General features: G+C 35.9%; 2 protein-coding genes across 2 annotated transcripts; both read right to left on the bottom strand.

The window, feature by feature from the left end:
• Positions 1-897: 897 nt before the first annotated feature.
• Positions 898-2766, bottom strand: LOC116115347 (phenylalanine ammonia-lyase; the record flags this gene model as incomplete). Its single annotated transcript, XM_031401508.1, has 1 exon — positions 898-2766. A coding segment is annotated over one exon (1761 nt), but the record flags the coding sequence as incomplete, so codon positions are not given.
• A 6131-nt stretch (positions 2767-8897) lies between these two features.
• Positions 8898-9474, bottom strand: LOC116115311 (carotenoid 9,10(9',10')-cleavage dioxygenase 1-like). The gene is made up of 2 exons (XM_031401465.1): positions 9266-9474; positions 8898-9074 (listed from the first exon to the last, which is right to left on the bottom strand). Exons 1-2 carry the CDS (start codon positions 9399-9401, stop codon positions 8953-8955), a joined length of 258 nt encoding a protein of 85 aa, XP_031257325.1. The 5' UTR covers positions 9402-9474; the 3' UTR covers positions 8898-8952.
• Positions 9475-18149: the final 8675 nt, after the last annotated feature.

Here is an 18149-nt window from a genome sequence, read left to right as displayed (position 1 = left end):
AGTCGGGTACCTAAAAATATCGGGTCCATTGCAATCTCTAATTTCTTTCTTACTCTAGCAAATCAATCATGCCACCCAAAGTTAATACACAAATTCAATTGATAAAAAATATTCGTGTTGAGTTGTGCAAAATAAAAGTTAATCTATTCAAAAAATAAAATTAATATTAAGACTTACAAAGAGACTCTTTCAAAAATTATTATTATTCGAATAACCTTTGTTTGTAAGAGTGGTTTTTGACTTCATAATTATTATTCGAAGAACTGAAAGGTACGTTTACCTAAATTTAGGTTGCCTTCTACCAAGCAAGTAGATTTAAATTTGTAATTATGGTTAATTTCACATATAAATCAAATTAAATTGTTATGTTAGAATTTAAGTCAAGTTTTTTATGTTTCACACAAATTATATTTGTATCATTTTCCAAGTTTAATATAGGGTTTACTTCATACATAATTTACGGGATCGTTTTATCTTAAACACACCCAAGATTTTCAGAAATCATTAAATACCCCCTATAACTATTAAACTCCCCTTTGAAATAGGTGGAATTTTAATAATTTAATGGGTATTTAATAATTATAGGAGGGCTTTTGATGGTTTTCAAAATGTTTGGGTGTGATTAAACAATCCCACAATGGGGTATGAAATAATTTTTTGTCTTCTGGAATAATGTTTTACTTTAATAGAGTTCTTAAAATCTGATTGAATCAATTAATAATCTAGTTCAAAACATGTTCATATGTTCTGAAATATGCTATAGTATAAAACAATGTAAATATTTGAGAGAAAACTCAATGGAGGAATTGCAAAACACTAATACTTTGTTATCAACAGTACATTTGTTTGTTGAAAGGTTCACTGAAACAATAGGTATAAACCACGAAGGCATTACAGTTGAATTAACAAGTTTTTTTTCAAGTACAAATCAACATGTAATCAAATCCATAAGCACATGAAAAAATAAAGAAAAAAACAGTATCCTTATAGTGTAGTGAACACATCCTAGCATAGAGGAAGAGGAGCTCCATTCCATTCCTTTAAACATTCCATCATGGGATCAATCAACTTCCCTGCACACATTGCTAAGAAAACTTTGTCAAATTCCTCACCTGGTGACCTTACTTTCTCACCAGTAAGGAAACTTGTTCCCAGTTCTTCTTTCACAAATTTGTACAATGGATAGGACCTGCATTCCTTGATCCTGTTTGGAACTGCTGCATTTCCATTCTCGATTTCGATTCTCGTGCTTTCAACTTCTTTGGGGAGAAGGGTTTTTAGTTCCTCCTCAAAGGCTCCAATCTTCTGGAAAATTGAAGTGCTCGAGTTTTTCTCTCTGTCTCCATTGGCCATGGCATGTTCAACTAGGACTTGCCTTAGTTTTTGCATTAATGGATAGGTTGCGCTGCAGGGATCATCGATGTATTCGAAAATGTATTCCCTGTCGACGACTTTAATCAAGTCTTTTTCGCAGAACCTTGATGGGTGAAGTTCGCCATTGAATCCCATTGTCAGGACTCTCTTGGCCACTTGACTCACTGTGTTCTTCACAGTGTTCTTTAAGTTCTCCTCCAAATGCCTCAAGTCAATGGCTTGGCATAGAGCAACCAAGTAAGTAGAGGACATGAGCTTCAATATGTCAACAGCTTCAGCTGTTTTTCTTGAAGAAATAAGGCCTAAAGAGTTCACATCTTGGTTGTGTTGCTCAGCGCTCTGGACATGATTGGTGACAGGATTGGCAAGGAATTGAAGTTCAGAACAGTAAGATGCCATCGCAATTTCAGCACCCTTGAATCCATAATCCAAGCTGGGATTGCGACCGCCAGAAAGATTTGAAGGCAATCCATTGTTGTAGAAGTCATTAACCAGCTCGGAGAACTGTGCAAACATGAGTTTACCAATGGAAGCAATGGCAAGACGTGTGTTGTCCATGGAAACACCAATTGGGGTCCCCTGGAAATTGCCTCCGTGTAGTGCCTTGCTCCTTGAAACATCAATCAATGGATTATCATTCACAGAGTTTATCTCCCTCTCGATCATTTTGGTCGCTGCGCGAATCACTTCAATCTGAGGGCCTAGCCATTGAGGAGATGTTCTAAGAGCATATCTGTCTTGTTTCGGCTTCTGAAGAGGATCGATTTCGTGCAACTTTTGAGCTGCTTTAACATACCCGCTGCCAGCTAAAATGTGCTCCATTATAGCTGCAGCTTCAATTTGGCCAGGATGGTGCTTCAATTTATGTGTCAAGTGGTCAGTAAACTCAGGTTTTCCATTCATAACTTCCGCGAAAATTGCTGATAAAACTTCTGATAGAATAGCAAGTACGTTAGCCTCAAAAAGAACCATTGAAGCTAAGCCAGAGCCAACTGCTGTGCCATTCACTAGTGCAAGACCCTCTTTAGGTTGCAACTCGAAGAATCCACTACTGATACCAGCAAGTTGGAAGGCTTCACTGGAGTTCAGTACTTGCCCGTTGGGCCCGACCGCCTTTGAGTTAGGCCTGCCGATCAAGAGTCCAGCAATGTAGGATAACGGAACCAGGTCGCCCGATGCAGTGATTGTGCCGCGGAGTGGCAAACATGGTGTGATGTTATGGTTAAGGAACTTGGTGATGGCTTCCAGGATATCAAACCTGATGCCCGAGTATCCTTGCAACAGGGTGTTGATTCTGACCAACATCGCCGCTCTTGTTGCAGAATGAGGCAATGTGTGGCATGATTCGGTACCATTGCCAAATATTCCAGCATTCAAGAACCTGAAAAAAAAAAAAAAAAAAAAAATTCAAAAACTACATCAGCTAGATGTACATAAATCCATCAAATTTCCAGGTCCTGGAATATTTTTTGTGTGGATATGGTCAGATTGACAGGTCCACCAAATTTCCAGGCCCAGGAATTTGTTTTTTTTGTTTTTTTTTGGTGGGTTGGGCCTGTATGGCCCACAGACAGGACCTGGTCCTGGTCTAAGCCGGACTGTTATTAAAAAATAAAGAATTTTTTACTATAGTTTGACTTGAGCACAAAAACTACCATTTATGGCAAACACCCCATCCTTTTGAGAAGAAAACATTAAATTTGACCCAGTAAAGTTCATATTTTTATATGAATCATGCAGTCCTTACACAGAAACAAATCAATATATGAAATTATGAAAAATATGGGATAAAAGTAATAAATTTCTTCTGTATCCACGTGATATGGTGCACCTAATTCTTATTTATGTTTGGTCACTTTCCCAATCCAAAACTTGGAGTGAACAAGAACAACTTCACCAAATCGAAAACTTGAAGCAGGCAAAATATATGTCACTTTCACCNCCACCATCGTCGTCAACCAACAAAGGACCGTGGACATCAACATAAAAAATGCGGGCGTTGTGCGCGCGCTGGCTATAGTTTTCTACACGCGAGAGAGAGAGGTTGGGCACGCTGCTGGTTCTGAGAAAGGCGCTGGCAAGATGACTTAGGCTTTTTGTCGAACAGGTGGAGAGCCAACTTCACAACCACCGGTTTTCAACGACAAAAATGATTCATAAACCCAGAAAAACAACACAAATCACTCCGAAAACAATCCCAACCAACCTCCAAAGCACAATCTCCTTTCAATTCCTTAGAAACAACCTCCAATTGAAACCAATCAAACCCAAAAATACACCAAAATTGCGAACCCTAGGGAGAGAGGAATCCGACGAACGATGAGCAATCAATAACGAAGATGTTAGGGGTTTTGAAGGTGGGAGACCGGTGAGTTGAATGGTGGTCTCGAGAGGGATTTTCGACGACGACAATGGCGACAGCGACTTCATTGTAGTGGTGTAGAGGGGTGGAGGTGATAAGGGTTGCATTATAGTGGTGTAGAAGGGTGGAGGTGATAAGGGTTTTGACGAGGGAGGTGAGGGGATGTGACATTTTAATTTCAAATTATAGTAAATGTCTATTTTAGCTTTTGAATGTTAAAAGAAATAAAACAGTATTAATTTAAGGGTGCGAATATGAAATATATAAAACTAGGTGTAGAAACTTAGCATTTCACTAATGTTTGGGTGGGAAGATTTTCACTCATCTTTTAAATTCCCACAATACTGTGGCATTACTTGCAATAAGATAGCTTATAATCTGTTTGTTTTTTTCTTCTTTTTCCTAATTTTTTATATATACTAATAGTGGAACTCGTATAGTGAGTTCCTGGCATCTCTCTGTGTATTTTTCTTGGAGCATTTTCCAACATTTTCTCACTTACCAAACACCTTATTTGAATTATTTCATAAAAATTTAGTGAAAATATCAAATTACTTTCAATACACGCCAATGGAAGCAATAAGCAGGCTTTTGTGAGGACAATAATACCAAGAAAATTGGGACGAGGAATGAGCTTGAAGATTGGCCGGGGAGGGTTCTTAAGCGAACTTCTTTTCTTGCAAAACTCAAAAAAAATTAAAATTAGAAGCATATGTATTAAAATGTTGAAGCTTATTCAATTGCCATCTTTGGGTCTCCACTGTTTTATAGTGGGTAATTTTGTACTCTTTCATCTGCAGCCACCATTATTGTCGGCTGAAAATGAAGAAATAGAATGTTTTTATAATAAAATTTAAAAAAATTCAAAAGATTAATCTAAAATGAAGTCAAATTTCCTTGCTAGTCAGGAATAGTAAAAATCCATTTGAGGTTTCCGAAATAGCTGAAATCCTATGAATCAGGCATACTCCAAATTGCCATGAATGGGAAAAAGAGTTAACCCATAATTTTCATTTCAAAAGGTAATAACAAGACTCCTGCTGACGGTTATTGTGTGATTCCATGGCTCTTAAACCATAATGAAATTGAAATTTCAAATGAAACTAGTTTATAAGTTTTTGTCATTTTAGCTTAATTAAAACTATTTGCAAGATATCTATACACTCACGGAGAGGGCTGAAAATACTGTAAGAAAGGTATCCATCCTACCATGAAATCAGAAATCAAAACTAATATGATAAAAGCAAAATTTAGGATCAGCATGAAGGTTTGATCAGTGCAAGAAGCATTGTGGGAGGTGAGAGATGTGTAAAGCATGGGAATATATAAGCCGATGTCGGGAGAAGTCTAGATTAGCATTCAATACTAGAATGCAACCCACGCCTTTTATTTCAACCCAATGCAAAAGCAAAATTCTTGTAGGAGAGGTTGCGACAGTCTCAATGTCATCACTCAAACAAAAAACTAGGGCCCTCTCCCTTTCCCATAACCTCACACATCAATCATCACTACCAACATTATCTTCCTGCTCATACCTTTTACTTGTTTGCCATCATGTCCCAGTTGTTACCAATAATATAGAAAATCCGGAAAAAACGAAAATTTTTAACAATTAAGATTTAATCTGAATTTTACTTTTCATTTATCAAAACTACTTGGATTCAAAAATTGCTACGAAACTGCTAAACTGAATTAGAAAAAACAATAAACATCAATCATCACTACCAACATTATCTTCCTCCTCATTCCTTTTATAAATAAATCTAAGAAAATCAGGAAAATAAATAATAATGATAATTAAGATTTAAAATCTGAATTTTAATTTTCTTTTACCAAAACTACTTATGCAGTTTCAATTAAGATTCAAAATTTGCTAAGAAACTGCTAAACTGAATTAGAAAGAACAATAAACAATTAAACATCAATCATCAGTGCCAACATATCAAGTTGTTGCGAATAATATAGAAAATAATGGAAAATAAATAACAATAATTAAGTTTTAATCTGAATTTTACTTTTCTTTTACCAAAACTGCCTTGTGCGGCAAAGCATTTCAATTCGGATTAAAAAATGGCTAAGAAACTGTTAAAAGTAATTAGGAAGAACAATAAACATCAATCATTTTAATTCGGATTCAAAAATTGCTACGAAACTGCTAAATTGAATTAGAAAGAACAATAAAACATTAATCATCACTACCAACATCATCTTCCTGCTCATATCCCTTTTACTTGTACCTATCACATCCAAGTTGTTACGAATAATATAGAGAATCCGGAAAATAAATAATAATATTATTAATTAAGATTTAATCTGAATTTTACTTTTCTTTTACCAAAACTACTTATGCAGCATAACATTTCAATTCGGATACAAAAATGGCAGAGAAACTGTAAACTGAATTAGACAGAGCAAAAATTATACCGATTTTGGCAACCATTATGCGAGAGATCAAACCATTCCGATCCGCTAACTTCTCAATCTATACCCATGGTTTCTGCCGCGGACTATGAGTGGCTCGGCAACTGTAATTTGACGGTCAGCGAGGACTGCCACGGAACAGATAGGAATAAATTAGGGTTTGGCTTTGAGGCAGCTATATAATGAATATGGGGTGGGTTAATTTTTATAAAAAAAATTTATTCTATTTACTTAGGACGGGCGTCCATTAAATGAGGATGCACATCCCTGGTATATGGACCCCCGTCCATATAATATGAACGATCGTCCGTGAGTGAACGGCCTTCCAAATTTGATGAACGGCCGTTCACTAGAAAAAAAAATATTAAAAAAATCAGAAGCGTGTTACACATAGACCGATACAATATTTCGGTGCAAAAATCCCAGGTCCGTAACATTATTGTTATTATTATACTACCCTTCACAAATAAATTGATATATTACTTTTTAATCCCCAAATTAGTAGAATTAAAAATAACTTATTTAAATTTATTTCAATAACATCCTCTTCTTCAACTCTTCACACATCCCATCTCCAACCACTAGTCATTGCCACGGCCACCACCACCTAGCCACTGCCACCATCGCACACAGCCATTATCACATCCAACCCTTTTTTTTTTTGTTAAATCTACCCTTTTTTATTTATAAGAAATTAAAATAAATGAAAAAACAAAAATCAATAAAATCCACCATCGTCGTCCACCAACAAAGGACCGTGGACATCAACATAAAAAATGCGGGCGTGTGTCGCGCGTGGCTATAGTTTTCTACACGCGAGAGAGAGAGAGGTTGGGCACGCTGCTGGTTCTGAGAAAGGCGCTGGCAAGTGACTTAGGCTTTTTGTCGAACAGGTGGAGAGCCAACTTCACAACCATCAGTTGTCAACGACAAAATGATCTATAAACCCAGAAAAACAACACAAATCACTCGAAAAACATCAACCAACCTCCAAAGCACAATCTCCTTTCAATTCCTTAGAAACAACCTCCAATGAAACCAATCAAACCCAAAAATACACCAAAATGCGAACCCTAGGGAGAGAGGAATCCGACGAACGATGAGATCAATAACGAAGAGTTAGGGGTTTTGAAGGTGGGAGACCGGTGAGTTGAATGGTGGTCTCGAGAGGGATTTTCGACGACGACAATGGCGACAGCGACTTATTGTAGTGGTTGTAGAGGTAATTTTCTATCATTTTCTTACATTAATATGTTAATGTTATAATAGTTTGTTTTCTACCTTATGTCCATCATCTTGATCATCATTTTCTCTCCATTTCCATGTCCAAAATGCATGAATCCCAACACTCGACACTGTGGCAAAACGAACCAATCTCGATTAGCCCAAAGCTCGACTCGGTTCATTTACACCCCTAATTCCAACCTTCATCCTCCCCTCTACAAAATCTCTCTCTCCCAACCTTTCTAGTCACAGCAGCTCACCATTTGCCATCCACCACTCCACTTAGGGTTTGTTCGTGTTTGTTGGAATTGGATGTTGATTGATAAGTTTTTGATTCAATAGAAGTTTTGGGTATGTTTGGATGTTTAATAGGAATGTTTTTGTGCTTGTTTTTGGTCGAAGAATCCACCTATTCACCACCATTTGCTCATCTTTCGTCAATGCACATTAGGTGCTCAACGAATTGCCTTAGCCAACTTGCCCATCTCCTTTTGATTGTTGTAGACTTGTTAGGCGATGGCTAGTTGGTTGGAGACAAGGATGATGTGGAGGTTGAAAAAGAGGGTGCTATTGAAATAAATTTGAAAGTAAGATAGTTATTTTTTCTAATTCTATTAATTTAGAGGTTAAAAAGTAATTCATTAGTTTATATGTCAAGGGCAGTATAGTCATAGCACCCTTTGCACCCATGTCAAAACCTAAAAATTGTTTATGAAGTTGGTTTAAGGGTGAGAACCCAAAATTTATGAAACCAGATGTGAAAAGTTGTCATTTCAATGAAGTTGGTTTAAGGGTGAAAATCTATAATTTATGAACGCAGGGGTAACTGGATCATTTTGTTTACTTGTTAATCTTTTAAAGAGCAAACGACATGTTCCCATCCAAGGTTTAGCTAATTAGCAAGTTTCCACCCCTGGTTTCATAAATTCCAGATTCTCATCCTTAAAGTAACATCTTTAGTGATTTTCAGATTATATAAAGATGTAAAAGGTGCTATTATTATCAATAATGCTACTGACACCGGGATTTTTACACCGAAATATTGTATCGGCCTACGTGTAACACGCCTCTGATTTTTTTAACAATTTTTTTCTAGTGAACGGTCGTCCATCAAATTTGGACAGTCGTTCACTCACATGGACGCCCGTCCATAGTATATGGACGGAGGTCCATATACCAGGGACGGGCGTCCCCATTTAATGGACGCCTGTCCATAAGTAAAATGGAATAAATTTTTTTTATAAAAATTAGGGACGGCCGTTCATCCGTTATGGACGGTCGTCCCTTCATTTTGGACGGGCATCCGCAAATAAGGAACGCTCGTCCTTAACCAAAATATGAAAATAAAAAAAATAAAAAAATTTGGAGACGACCGTCCATAAATTTTGGACGGCTGTCCCTTACATTTGGACGGGCATCCATTCCATACTTTAAAAAAAAAAAACACACATTTTTCGCTCTTCTTCTTCACTCCACTCCATCCCTGTAACACCTCAAATCCATTTTGCAGCAATCAGAAATACCTTGACATCTTACTGAACTTCAGAAAATATATATTAATCATGGATCACCTACAGCTCAGCTGTGACTTTTTCATTCTTTCCTTTGACAGGCCCGTTGAACATGTCTAAATCAAGATTCTCAATGCGGCAAGTGATCAAAACAACTTCATCCTCCTCCTCCCAAGCATTAGCTAGAAAGATAATTAATATTGAAAATAAGAAAGAGCAAACTGTATTTCATATATGTTAATTACAAATGAAATGAAGTACAATTATTCAAGAAGTATTGTTGCAAACTTTTTATTCCAGTTTATAAGCAGATAATGAGAGAATTATTAAGAACAGTGCAGACTTTTAAGTTTAAGAGAGTATGTTGACAGACCATTATGGACTATGAAGCAGTTTGGAAGCTCAAACCACCTGATTTGAACCTCATCCTTTGCACACCGTGGAAGTACACCAAAACGAGCTTTAATCGTTGGATCAAATGTCAATATCAGCTTGTTTTCTTTCACCATTTCCTATAAATTTATATGGGATAAAACACTTTCATGTTCTCCTTTCGAATTCATGAAAATTTTGAAATCTACAAGAAGTAAAAAATTCAGAAAATATAGACTTGTTCAACGGGCCTGTCAAAGGAAAGATTGAAAAAGTCACTGCTGAGTTGTTGGTGATCCATGATTAATATATATTTTCTGAAGTTCAGTAAGATGTCAAGGTATTTCTGATTGCTGCAAAATGAATCTGAGGTGTTACAGGGATGGAGTGGAGCGAAGAAGAAGAAAAGCGAAGAAGGTGTTTTTTTTTTTTAAAAGTATGGAGGAATGGACGCCCGTCCAAACTTAAGGGACGGGTTCCAAACGTAAGGGTCGACTGTCCAAAATTTATAGACGGTCGTCCCCAAATTTTTTTTTTTTTTATTTTCATATTTTGGTTAAGGACAGATGTCCCTTATTTGCGGACACCCGACCAAATTGAAAGGATAGTCGTCCCTAATTTTTATAAAAAAAATTTATTCTATTTTACTTATGGACGGGCGTCCATTAAATGAGGATGCACATCCCTGGTATATGGACCCCCGTCCATATAATATGAACGATCGTCCATGTGAGTGAACGGCCTTCCAAATTTGATGAACGGCCGTTCACTAGAAAAAAATTATTAAAAAAATCAGAAGCGTGTTACACATAGACCGATACAATATTTCGGTGCAAAAATCCCAGTGTCCGTAACATTATTGTTATTATTATACTACCCTTCACAAATAAATTGATATATTACTTTTTAATCCCCAAATTAGTAGAATTAAAAATAACTCTTATTTTAAAATTTATTTCAATAACATCCTCTTCTTCAACCTCTTCACACATCCCATCTCCAACCACCTAGTCATTGCCACGGCCACCACCACCTAGCCACTGCCACCATCGCCACACAGCCATTATCACCATCCAACCCTTTTTTTTTTTTTTGTTAAATCTACCCTTTTTTATTTATAAAGAAATTAAAATAAATGAAAAAACAAAAATCAATAAAATCCACCATCGTCGTCCACCAACAAAGGACCGTGGACATCAACATAAAAAATGCGGGCGTTGTGCGCGCGCTGGCTATAGTTTTCTACACGCGAGAGAGAGAGGTTGGGCACGCTGCTGGTTCTGAGAAAGGCGCTGGCAAGATGACTTAGGCTTTTTGTCGAACAGGTGGAGAGCCAACTTCACAACCACCGGTTTTCAACGACAAAAATGATTCATAAACCCAGAAAAACAACACAAATCACTCCGAAAACAATCCCAACCAACCTCCAAAGCACAATCTCCTTTCAATTCCTTAGAAACAACCTCCAATTGAAACCAATCAAACCCAAAAATACACCAAAATTGCGAACCCTAGGGAGAGAGGAATCCGACGAACGATGAGCAATCAATAACGAAGATGTTAGGGGTTTTGAAGGTGGGAGACCGGTGAGTTGAATGGTGGTCTCGAGAGGGATTTTCGACGACGACAATGGCGACAGCGACTTCATTGTAGTGGTGTAGAGGGGTGGAGGTGATAAGGGTTGCATTATAGTGGTGTAGAAGGGTGGAGGTGATAAGGGTTTTGACGAGGGAGGTGAGGGGATGTGACATTTTAATTTCAAATTATAGTAAATGTCTATTTTAGCTTTTGAATGTTAAAAGAAATAAAACAGTATTAATTTAAGGGTGCGAATATGAAATATATAAAACTAGGTGTAGAAACTTAGCATTTCACTAATGTTTGGGTGGGAAGATTTTCACTCATCTTTTAAATTCCCACAATACTGTGGCATTACTTGCAATAAGATAGCTTATAATCTGTTTGTTTTTTTCTTCTTTTTCCTAATTTTTTATATATACTAATAGTGGAACTCGTATAGTGAGTTCCTGGCATCTCTCTGTGTATTTTTCTTGGAGCATTTTCCAACATTTTCTCACTTACCAAACACCTTATTTGAATTATTTCATAAAAATTTAGTGAAAATATCAAATTACTTTCAATACACGCCAATGGAAGCAATAAGCAGGCTTTTGTGAGGACAATAATACCAAGAAAATTGGGACGAGGAATGAGCTTGAAGATTGGCCGGGGAGGGTTCTTAAGCGAACTTCTTTTCTTGCAAAACTCAAAAAAAATTAAAATTAGAAGCATATGTATTAAAATGTTGAAGCTTATTCAATTGCCATCTTTGGGTCTCCACTGTTTTATAGTGGGTAATTTTGTACTCTTTCATCTGCAGCCACCATTATTGTCGGCTGAAAATGAAGAAATAGAATGTTTTTATAATAAAATTTAAAAAAATTCAAAAGATTAATCTAAAATGAAGTCAAATTTCCTTGCTAGTCAGGAATAGTAAAAATCCATTTGAGGTTTCCGAAATAGCTGAAATCCTATGAATCAGGCATACTCCAAATTGCCATGAATGGGAAAAAGAGTTAACCCATAATTTTCATTTCAAAAGGTAATAACAAGACTCCTGCTGACGGTTATTGTGTGATTCCATGGCTCTTAAACCATAATGAAATTGAAATTTCAAATGAAACTAGTTTATAAGTTTTTGTCATTTTAGCTTAATTAAAACTATTTGCAAGATATCTATACACTCACGGAGAGGGCTGAAAATACTGTAAGAAAGGTATCCATCCTACCATGAAATCAGAAATCAAAACTAATATGATAAAAGCAAAATTTAGGATCAGCATGAAGGTTTGATCAGTGCAAGAAGCATTGTGGGAGGTGAGAGATGTGTAAAGCATGGGAATATATAAGCCGATGTCGGGAGAAGTCTAGATTAGCATTCAATACTAGAATGCAACCCACGCCTTTTATTTCAACCCAATGCAAAAGCAAAATTCTTGTAGGAGAGGTTGCGACAGTCTCAATGTCATCACTCAAACAAAAAACTAGGGCCCTCTCCCTTTCCAGCCTTTCCCATAACCTCACACATCAATCATCCCTACCAACATTATCTTCCTGCTCATACCTTTTACTTGTTTGCCATCATGTCCCAGTTGTTACCAATAATATAGAAAATCCGGAAAAAACGAAAATTTTTAACAATTAAGATTTAATCTGAATTTTACTTTTCATTTATCAAAACTACTTGGATTCAAAAATTGCTACGAAACTGCTAAACTGAATTAGAAAAAACAATAAACATCAATCATCACTACCAACATTATCTTCCTCCTCATTCCTTTTATAAATAAATCTAAGAAAATCAGGAAAATAAATAATAATGATAATTAAGATTTAAAATCTGAATTTTAATTTTCTTTTACCAAAACTACTTATGCAGTTTCAATTAAGATTCAAAATTTGCTAAGAACATGTAACGAAGTAGAAAGAACAATAAACAATTAAACATCAATCATCAGTGCCAACATATCAAGTTGTTGCGAATAATATAGAAAATAATGGAAAATAAATAACAATATAAGTTTAATCTGAATTTTACTTTTCTTTTACCAAAACTGCCTTGTGGGCAAAGCATTTCAATTCGGATTAAAAAATGGCTAAGAAACTGTTAAAAGTAATTAGGAAGAACAATAAACACATCATTTTAATTCGGATTCAAAAATTGCTACGAAACTGCAAATTGAATTAGAAAGAACAATAAAACATTAATCATCACTACCAACATCATCTTCCTGCTCATATCCCTTTTACTTGTACCTATCACATCCAAGTTGTTACGAATAATATAGAGAATCCGGAAAATAAAATAATATTATTAATTAAGATTTAATCTGAATTTTACTTTTCTTTTAACAAAACTACTTATGCAGCATAACATTTCAAATCGGATTCAAAAATGGCAGAGAAACTGTAAACTGATTGACAGAGCAAAAATTATGCGAGAGATCAAACCATTCCGATCCGCTAATTCTCAATCTATACCGGTTTCTGCGCGGGACTATGATGGCTCGGCAACTGTAATTTGACGGTCAGCGAGGACTGCACGGAACAGATAGGAATAAATTAGGGTTGGCTTTGAGGCAGCTATATAATGAATATGGGGTGGGTCGGGGGCGGGACTCCCTAATTAGTCAAAAGTCGAATAGCATTGAAACGATGGCGTTTTATTCTCATTTTGCAGTCATTGGCTCTGGCGCGGGACGGGAATAAAACGCCCTCCTCTAGATTTTTTTTTTTTTTTTTTTTTCGTTAAGTTAAATAAAAGCTGATAGGGAGGCGGCGTAAAACACCGGATTGGATTAGGTTTCTTTTTTTTTTTTTTTTTTAATTATTACTGGATAAGAATGTATTGTGACATTAAATTTAATATTGTCTTATGTTAACACAACATCGATTAAATATATAGTTAAGTAATGATAATAATTTATATCATTAAAATATTTAAATAAATAATATTAAATTCTTTAAATAAAAAATTTGAAAATAATAAATTAATTATATTAACCTGCGGCCAATTCATGTCGGAGCGGAGGGGCACCAAAGTCACATGTTAGGTTAACCTTCAGCAATCTAACGGTGATACGGAAAGATCATCACTGCTAATGTTTTATTGAAAGGCGACAACTAGGGGTGTTCAAAAGCGGTTAACCGAACGGTTAACCGTTTTTTTTAACCGAACTGGTTTTTCGGTTCGGAAAATTCCCGAACCGAAACCGAACCGGTTTAGAGGGAAAACCGGTTTTTCGGTTAACCGAAAAACCGTTAACCGTTTTTTTTAAAGCGGTTAACCAAACGGTAAACGGTTTTGAACGGTTTCCCTTTTTTTATAAAACTTATTCTTTTATTTTTTCCTAAATTAATTGTAAATTAAATAATACCTATCCAAATAAAAATTAGACATCATATATATCCATTGACCACTACTAACGATACATTAAAAATATTTATTTTTTATTTAATATATAATATATAAATTTATTTTTTATTTATATATAATATTTATTTTTAATTAATATATATATATATAAGATATATATATTATAGGTAAAACCGGTTCAAAAAACCGGTTTCGGTTAACCGCTTTTTATTTTTTCCCGAACCATTAACCGAACCGGAAATTCGGTTTTTTGAATTTTTCGAACCGTAACCGAACCGTTTTTTCGGTTAACCGGTTTTTCGGTTCGGTTTTTGCATTTTTTTGAACACCCCTACTGACAACAAGTTGTCCATAAGCCCTCCAATCACATCTTACTTTTAAAATATTATATTAATTAATATTTAAGTAGTGCTGAGTAAACCCACAGAAGATGTGGGACAGTTTTTCTAAAATTATTAGTGTTATAAATGGTCCAACATAATATTGTCCATTTTGACACTATAGGGCTCCATGGTTTGGTTTTTAGGTTTTAGGCCCAGAACACGTCATGTTGGGTTAAGGCCTATAGCCCCATATATACACACACCCCCTCTCATGGGAGCGATTCAGGAGCATGCCCATATAACTTTTCAAAAGGTGACAAACCTGAAGTGTGAGACGATGGAATCTTATTGATTAAGTTGACTGCAGTAAGAACTGCTTCTCCCCAAAACTCACTAGGAACAGAAGAAGACAACAAAAGAGAACGAGCAGTTTCAACAATGTGCCTATGTTTTCTTTCAGCAACACCATTTTGCTCGAGAGTGTCTGTACAAGAAGTTTGGTGAATAGTTACGCAAGCAATTCACAAAATTTATTGGAAGTATATTCACCACCCAAATCACATCTAAAACACTTAATAACAGCAGAGTGTTGAGTTTTTACAAGAGCTCGAAAGTTACAACCTTAACATTGCGCTCCGAGACCGCTTCACAACATACGGCTTATAATATAGTCCCATTCTTCCAAAATTACAACACCTGATTAAGAAAATATAACAATATAGTAGTAATAATAGCACTAGTACTGTTCACACCCTTAATGTAATATAGTACTGTGCAGTCCTTGCAAACAAACACGCCTCTAAAATCCATCCATAAGGGTGTGTTTGCTTAGGGTTTTGGAAAGATAACTCTGGTAATCTATCTTTAATTCCGGACATTCCCTTGTTTAGTTGTCAAATAATAAAAGGTTTCGGTAATCTTTCAATACCAATAGTGATTACTGTCGGTTAAATAGGGGATAATCATATTACCTCCTCAGAGGGTGGTATTTAGAGATTACCGAGGAAATCTTAATTTTATACCTATTTTGCCCTTAATTAAATATCATTCTAGACACAATTATCCTCAAATATCTACCAAATAACAATAACCTAGACCCCCCCACATTTCAGAATTTAGCTAAAACACATCAACCACAAAAAAGTTTAAAAATTAACAAAATACCCTTAACCACTAAAGACCACCGTCGACCACTGGCAATAGTCGCCAGATTGACGCACGACCGACGAGATCTGGTTGACCGTGCGCTAATTTGGCAGTTTTGGGCTAGATCGAAAGTCGAAAACGGCTAGATCGTCATAGATCTGGCCAGAAACAGCCAGAATACATTGGTCATTTGTGGATGTTTTCGATCAAATTCGCATGGATTTGGCTAAAAATAGCCAGATCCACAGTGATCTAGTTGTTTTCAACCTTCGATCTCTCCGAAAACAACCAAAATGGCGCACAACTAGCTTGATCTCGCTAATTGTGTGCCGTTTTAGTGACTAACGTCGCTGGCCGACGGTCAGCAGTGGTCTTGGGTGACTAAGGTATTTTGTTAAAATTTAAACTTTGTTGTTGGGGGTGTTTTAGCTAAATTCTCAAATATAAGGGGTTAAAGGAATTTATTTAAATAATAATAATAATGATATTAAAAAGTAAGGGCAATTCAGTAAAAGCTTTTGTCGATAATATTTTATTCTTCCCAACCAAACATCTTAATTATTTATATCCACTAATCTAACCAAATATATTGGTATAATATTCCCTCGTAATCTTCAAGGTAATCTATCTAGAAGGTAATCCTACATTTTCAACAATAAAACATTTCCTGAATCAAACTCACCCTAACAGTTAAACCTTATGATAAACTTATGTTTGCTTTCACAAAATTTGAAGTTTGAGCCCCTTATAGATACTAGCATAAGCATCGGCCAAAAGGTTGCAAGGTTCAATAGCATAATTATGACAATTTTTTTTTTTTTTAATGATTGGGGGTGTTCGGCAATGTTTTAATAACCAACTCGGCAAAGTTGTCGGGTCCCAAGTTGATCGGTTTAACCGGTTTGATAGACCGATCAAACTAAATGACAAAACTTTTAAAATTCAGCACATACACTCCTAAAAATTAATTAAGTCCCTATAGGTTTAAAATTTAGCAAACACACCCCAAATACAAATTCGCCGACAACTGGTTGGCGACGACACCCCAAATGCAATCTCAATCATCCCTTGAGCCCATTCCCCAAAAAATCTACCCAAGATCTAACCGAAATCGATTCAATTTCGACCAGATCTTATCGACGTCGGCATCGACAACCCTCCCCATTACCTCGAAAATACTCCCCTCTTCCTCCCGAACAAAACCCACCTCACCCCCTCGTTAGCCTTGCCAATTGCTGACAAAAGCCGACTATTGCCACCACCTTTTTTTTTCGATTTCCGGTTGATTCACTTATCGAAAATCAACTCCATCACTATCATTACACTCACCAACACTTTCTCTTCAAAAGCCCCGACATTACAACTTTCAATTGTTCATTGATCATAATACCAAACTATATGATTTTGAGTGAATAGGAAAATTATTAACCCAACCCGATGAAGCTCCCAAGTCCCAATTAAACCGATTGAATTGACCAAGCCAAGCCAAGTTTTAAAACACTAGTGTTCGGCCAGAATTATGACAATTTTTGGACTCTCAAATAAGCTATAATCTTTAAAGATTTTGTTCCTTTCCCCAAATGAAGGAAAAAAAAATATCAACATACAAAATCAATTACAAGCCAATAACCTTTCAAAAAGGAAAGCAACTTTTGCTTATCCAACTTCACTAGATCTACACCCATTGTTTTAAAAATTGGACCGGCAGGCAACCCGCTCTAATGGTTGGGTCACGGTTCAACCAGTGATGTCATCACACATCATGATGACATCAGCATATTTTAAAAAAAAAAAAATTTTTTTTTTTAGATTTCTATTTTTTAATAAGACAATAATAACTTAATTACTGTCCAATCCAATATGATTCAAAGTTCAAATTCAACAACAATTCTAACATAATTTAAGTATTTAACAACAATTCAAAGTCTAAATCCAAACATGATGTTGTATTTACATATTAAATGTCAAAATACATACTAATTAATAACAAAACATTTGATGCAAATGTTTTTTCTTTGATCCGTCTTTATGTTAATTGAGCTTCACACACTAGCATCCAAATTTATCACCATCATCATCATCATCATCATCATAACCATCACCACCATCTATCACACACTAGCATCAAATGGTTCTGATTAGAGGCTGGACTCAGAAGGATGGATGTGACTTACACGTTAACCTGCTTTTCTATCTGCAGTTGGCTGTTCAGCTGCACTTTCACCCATGTCCTTCAACTGCCAAAGAATCGGACCACAAATGAATATCAAATGCACTCCCGAGCACAATCCAAGAATCCACAATATGAAGCATATCAATGAAACTTAGAAAACTTTATTTTCCTAGAATGGCCTGGAATGATATTTGCATCGTGTGAAGATGTTTGAAAGCACATTGCTCCAAAATACTCACTCTGCTACAGCCAAGGTGAATTCTTGGTTTAGGGCATAGTCAGACAGGGAAAATAAGCTTCCAAGATC

The sequence above is a fragment of the Pistacia vera genome, unplaced genomic scaffold, assembly GCF_008641045.1.
Source record: "Pistacia vera cultivar Batoury unplaced genomic scaffold, PisVer_v2 Contig737, whole genome shotgun sequence".
Classification (NCBI taxonomy): domain Eukaryota; kingdom Viridiplantae; phylum Streptophyta; class Magnoliopsida; order Sapindales; family Anacardiaceae; genus Pistacia; species Pistacia vera.
This window is presented reverse-complemented; position numbering and strand designations above follow the sequence as displayed.

What these genes read in the sequence shown, in the direction of transcription:
- LOC116115311 (XM_031401465.1), bottom strand. Translation starts at nt 9,401, where the DNA reads ATGGTGAAAGAAAACAAGCTGATATTGACATTTGATCCAACGATTAAA. An exon ending in CTGCTTCATAGTCCATAATG is followed by an intron (nt 9,075 to 9,265) that starts GTCTGTCAACAT and finishes TTATCTTTCTAG; the next exon opens with CTAATGCTTGGGAGGAGGAG.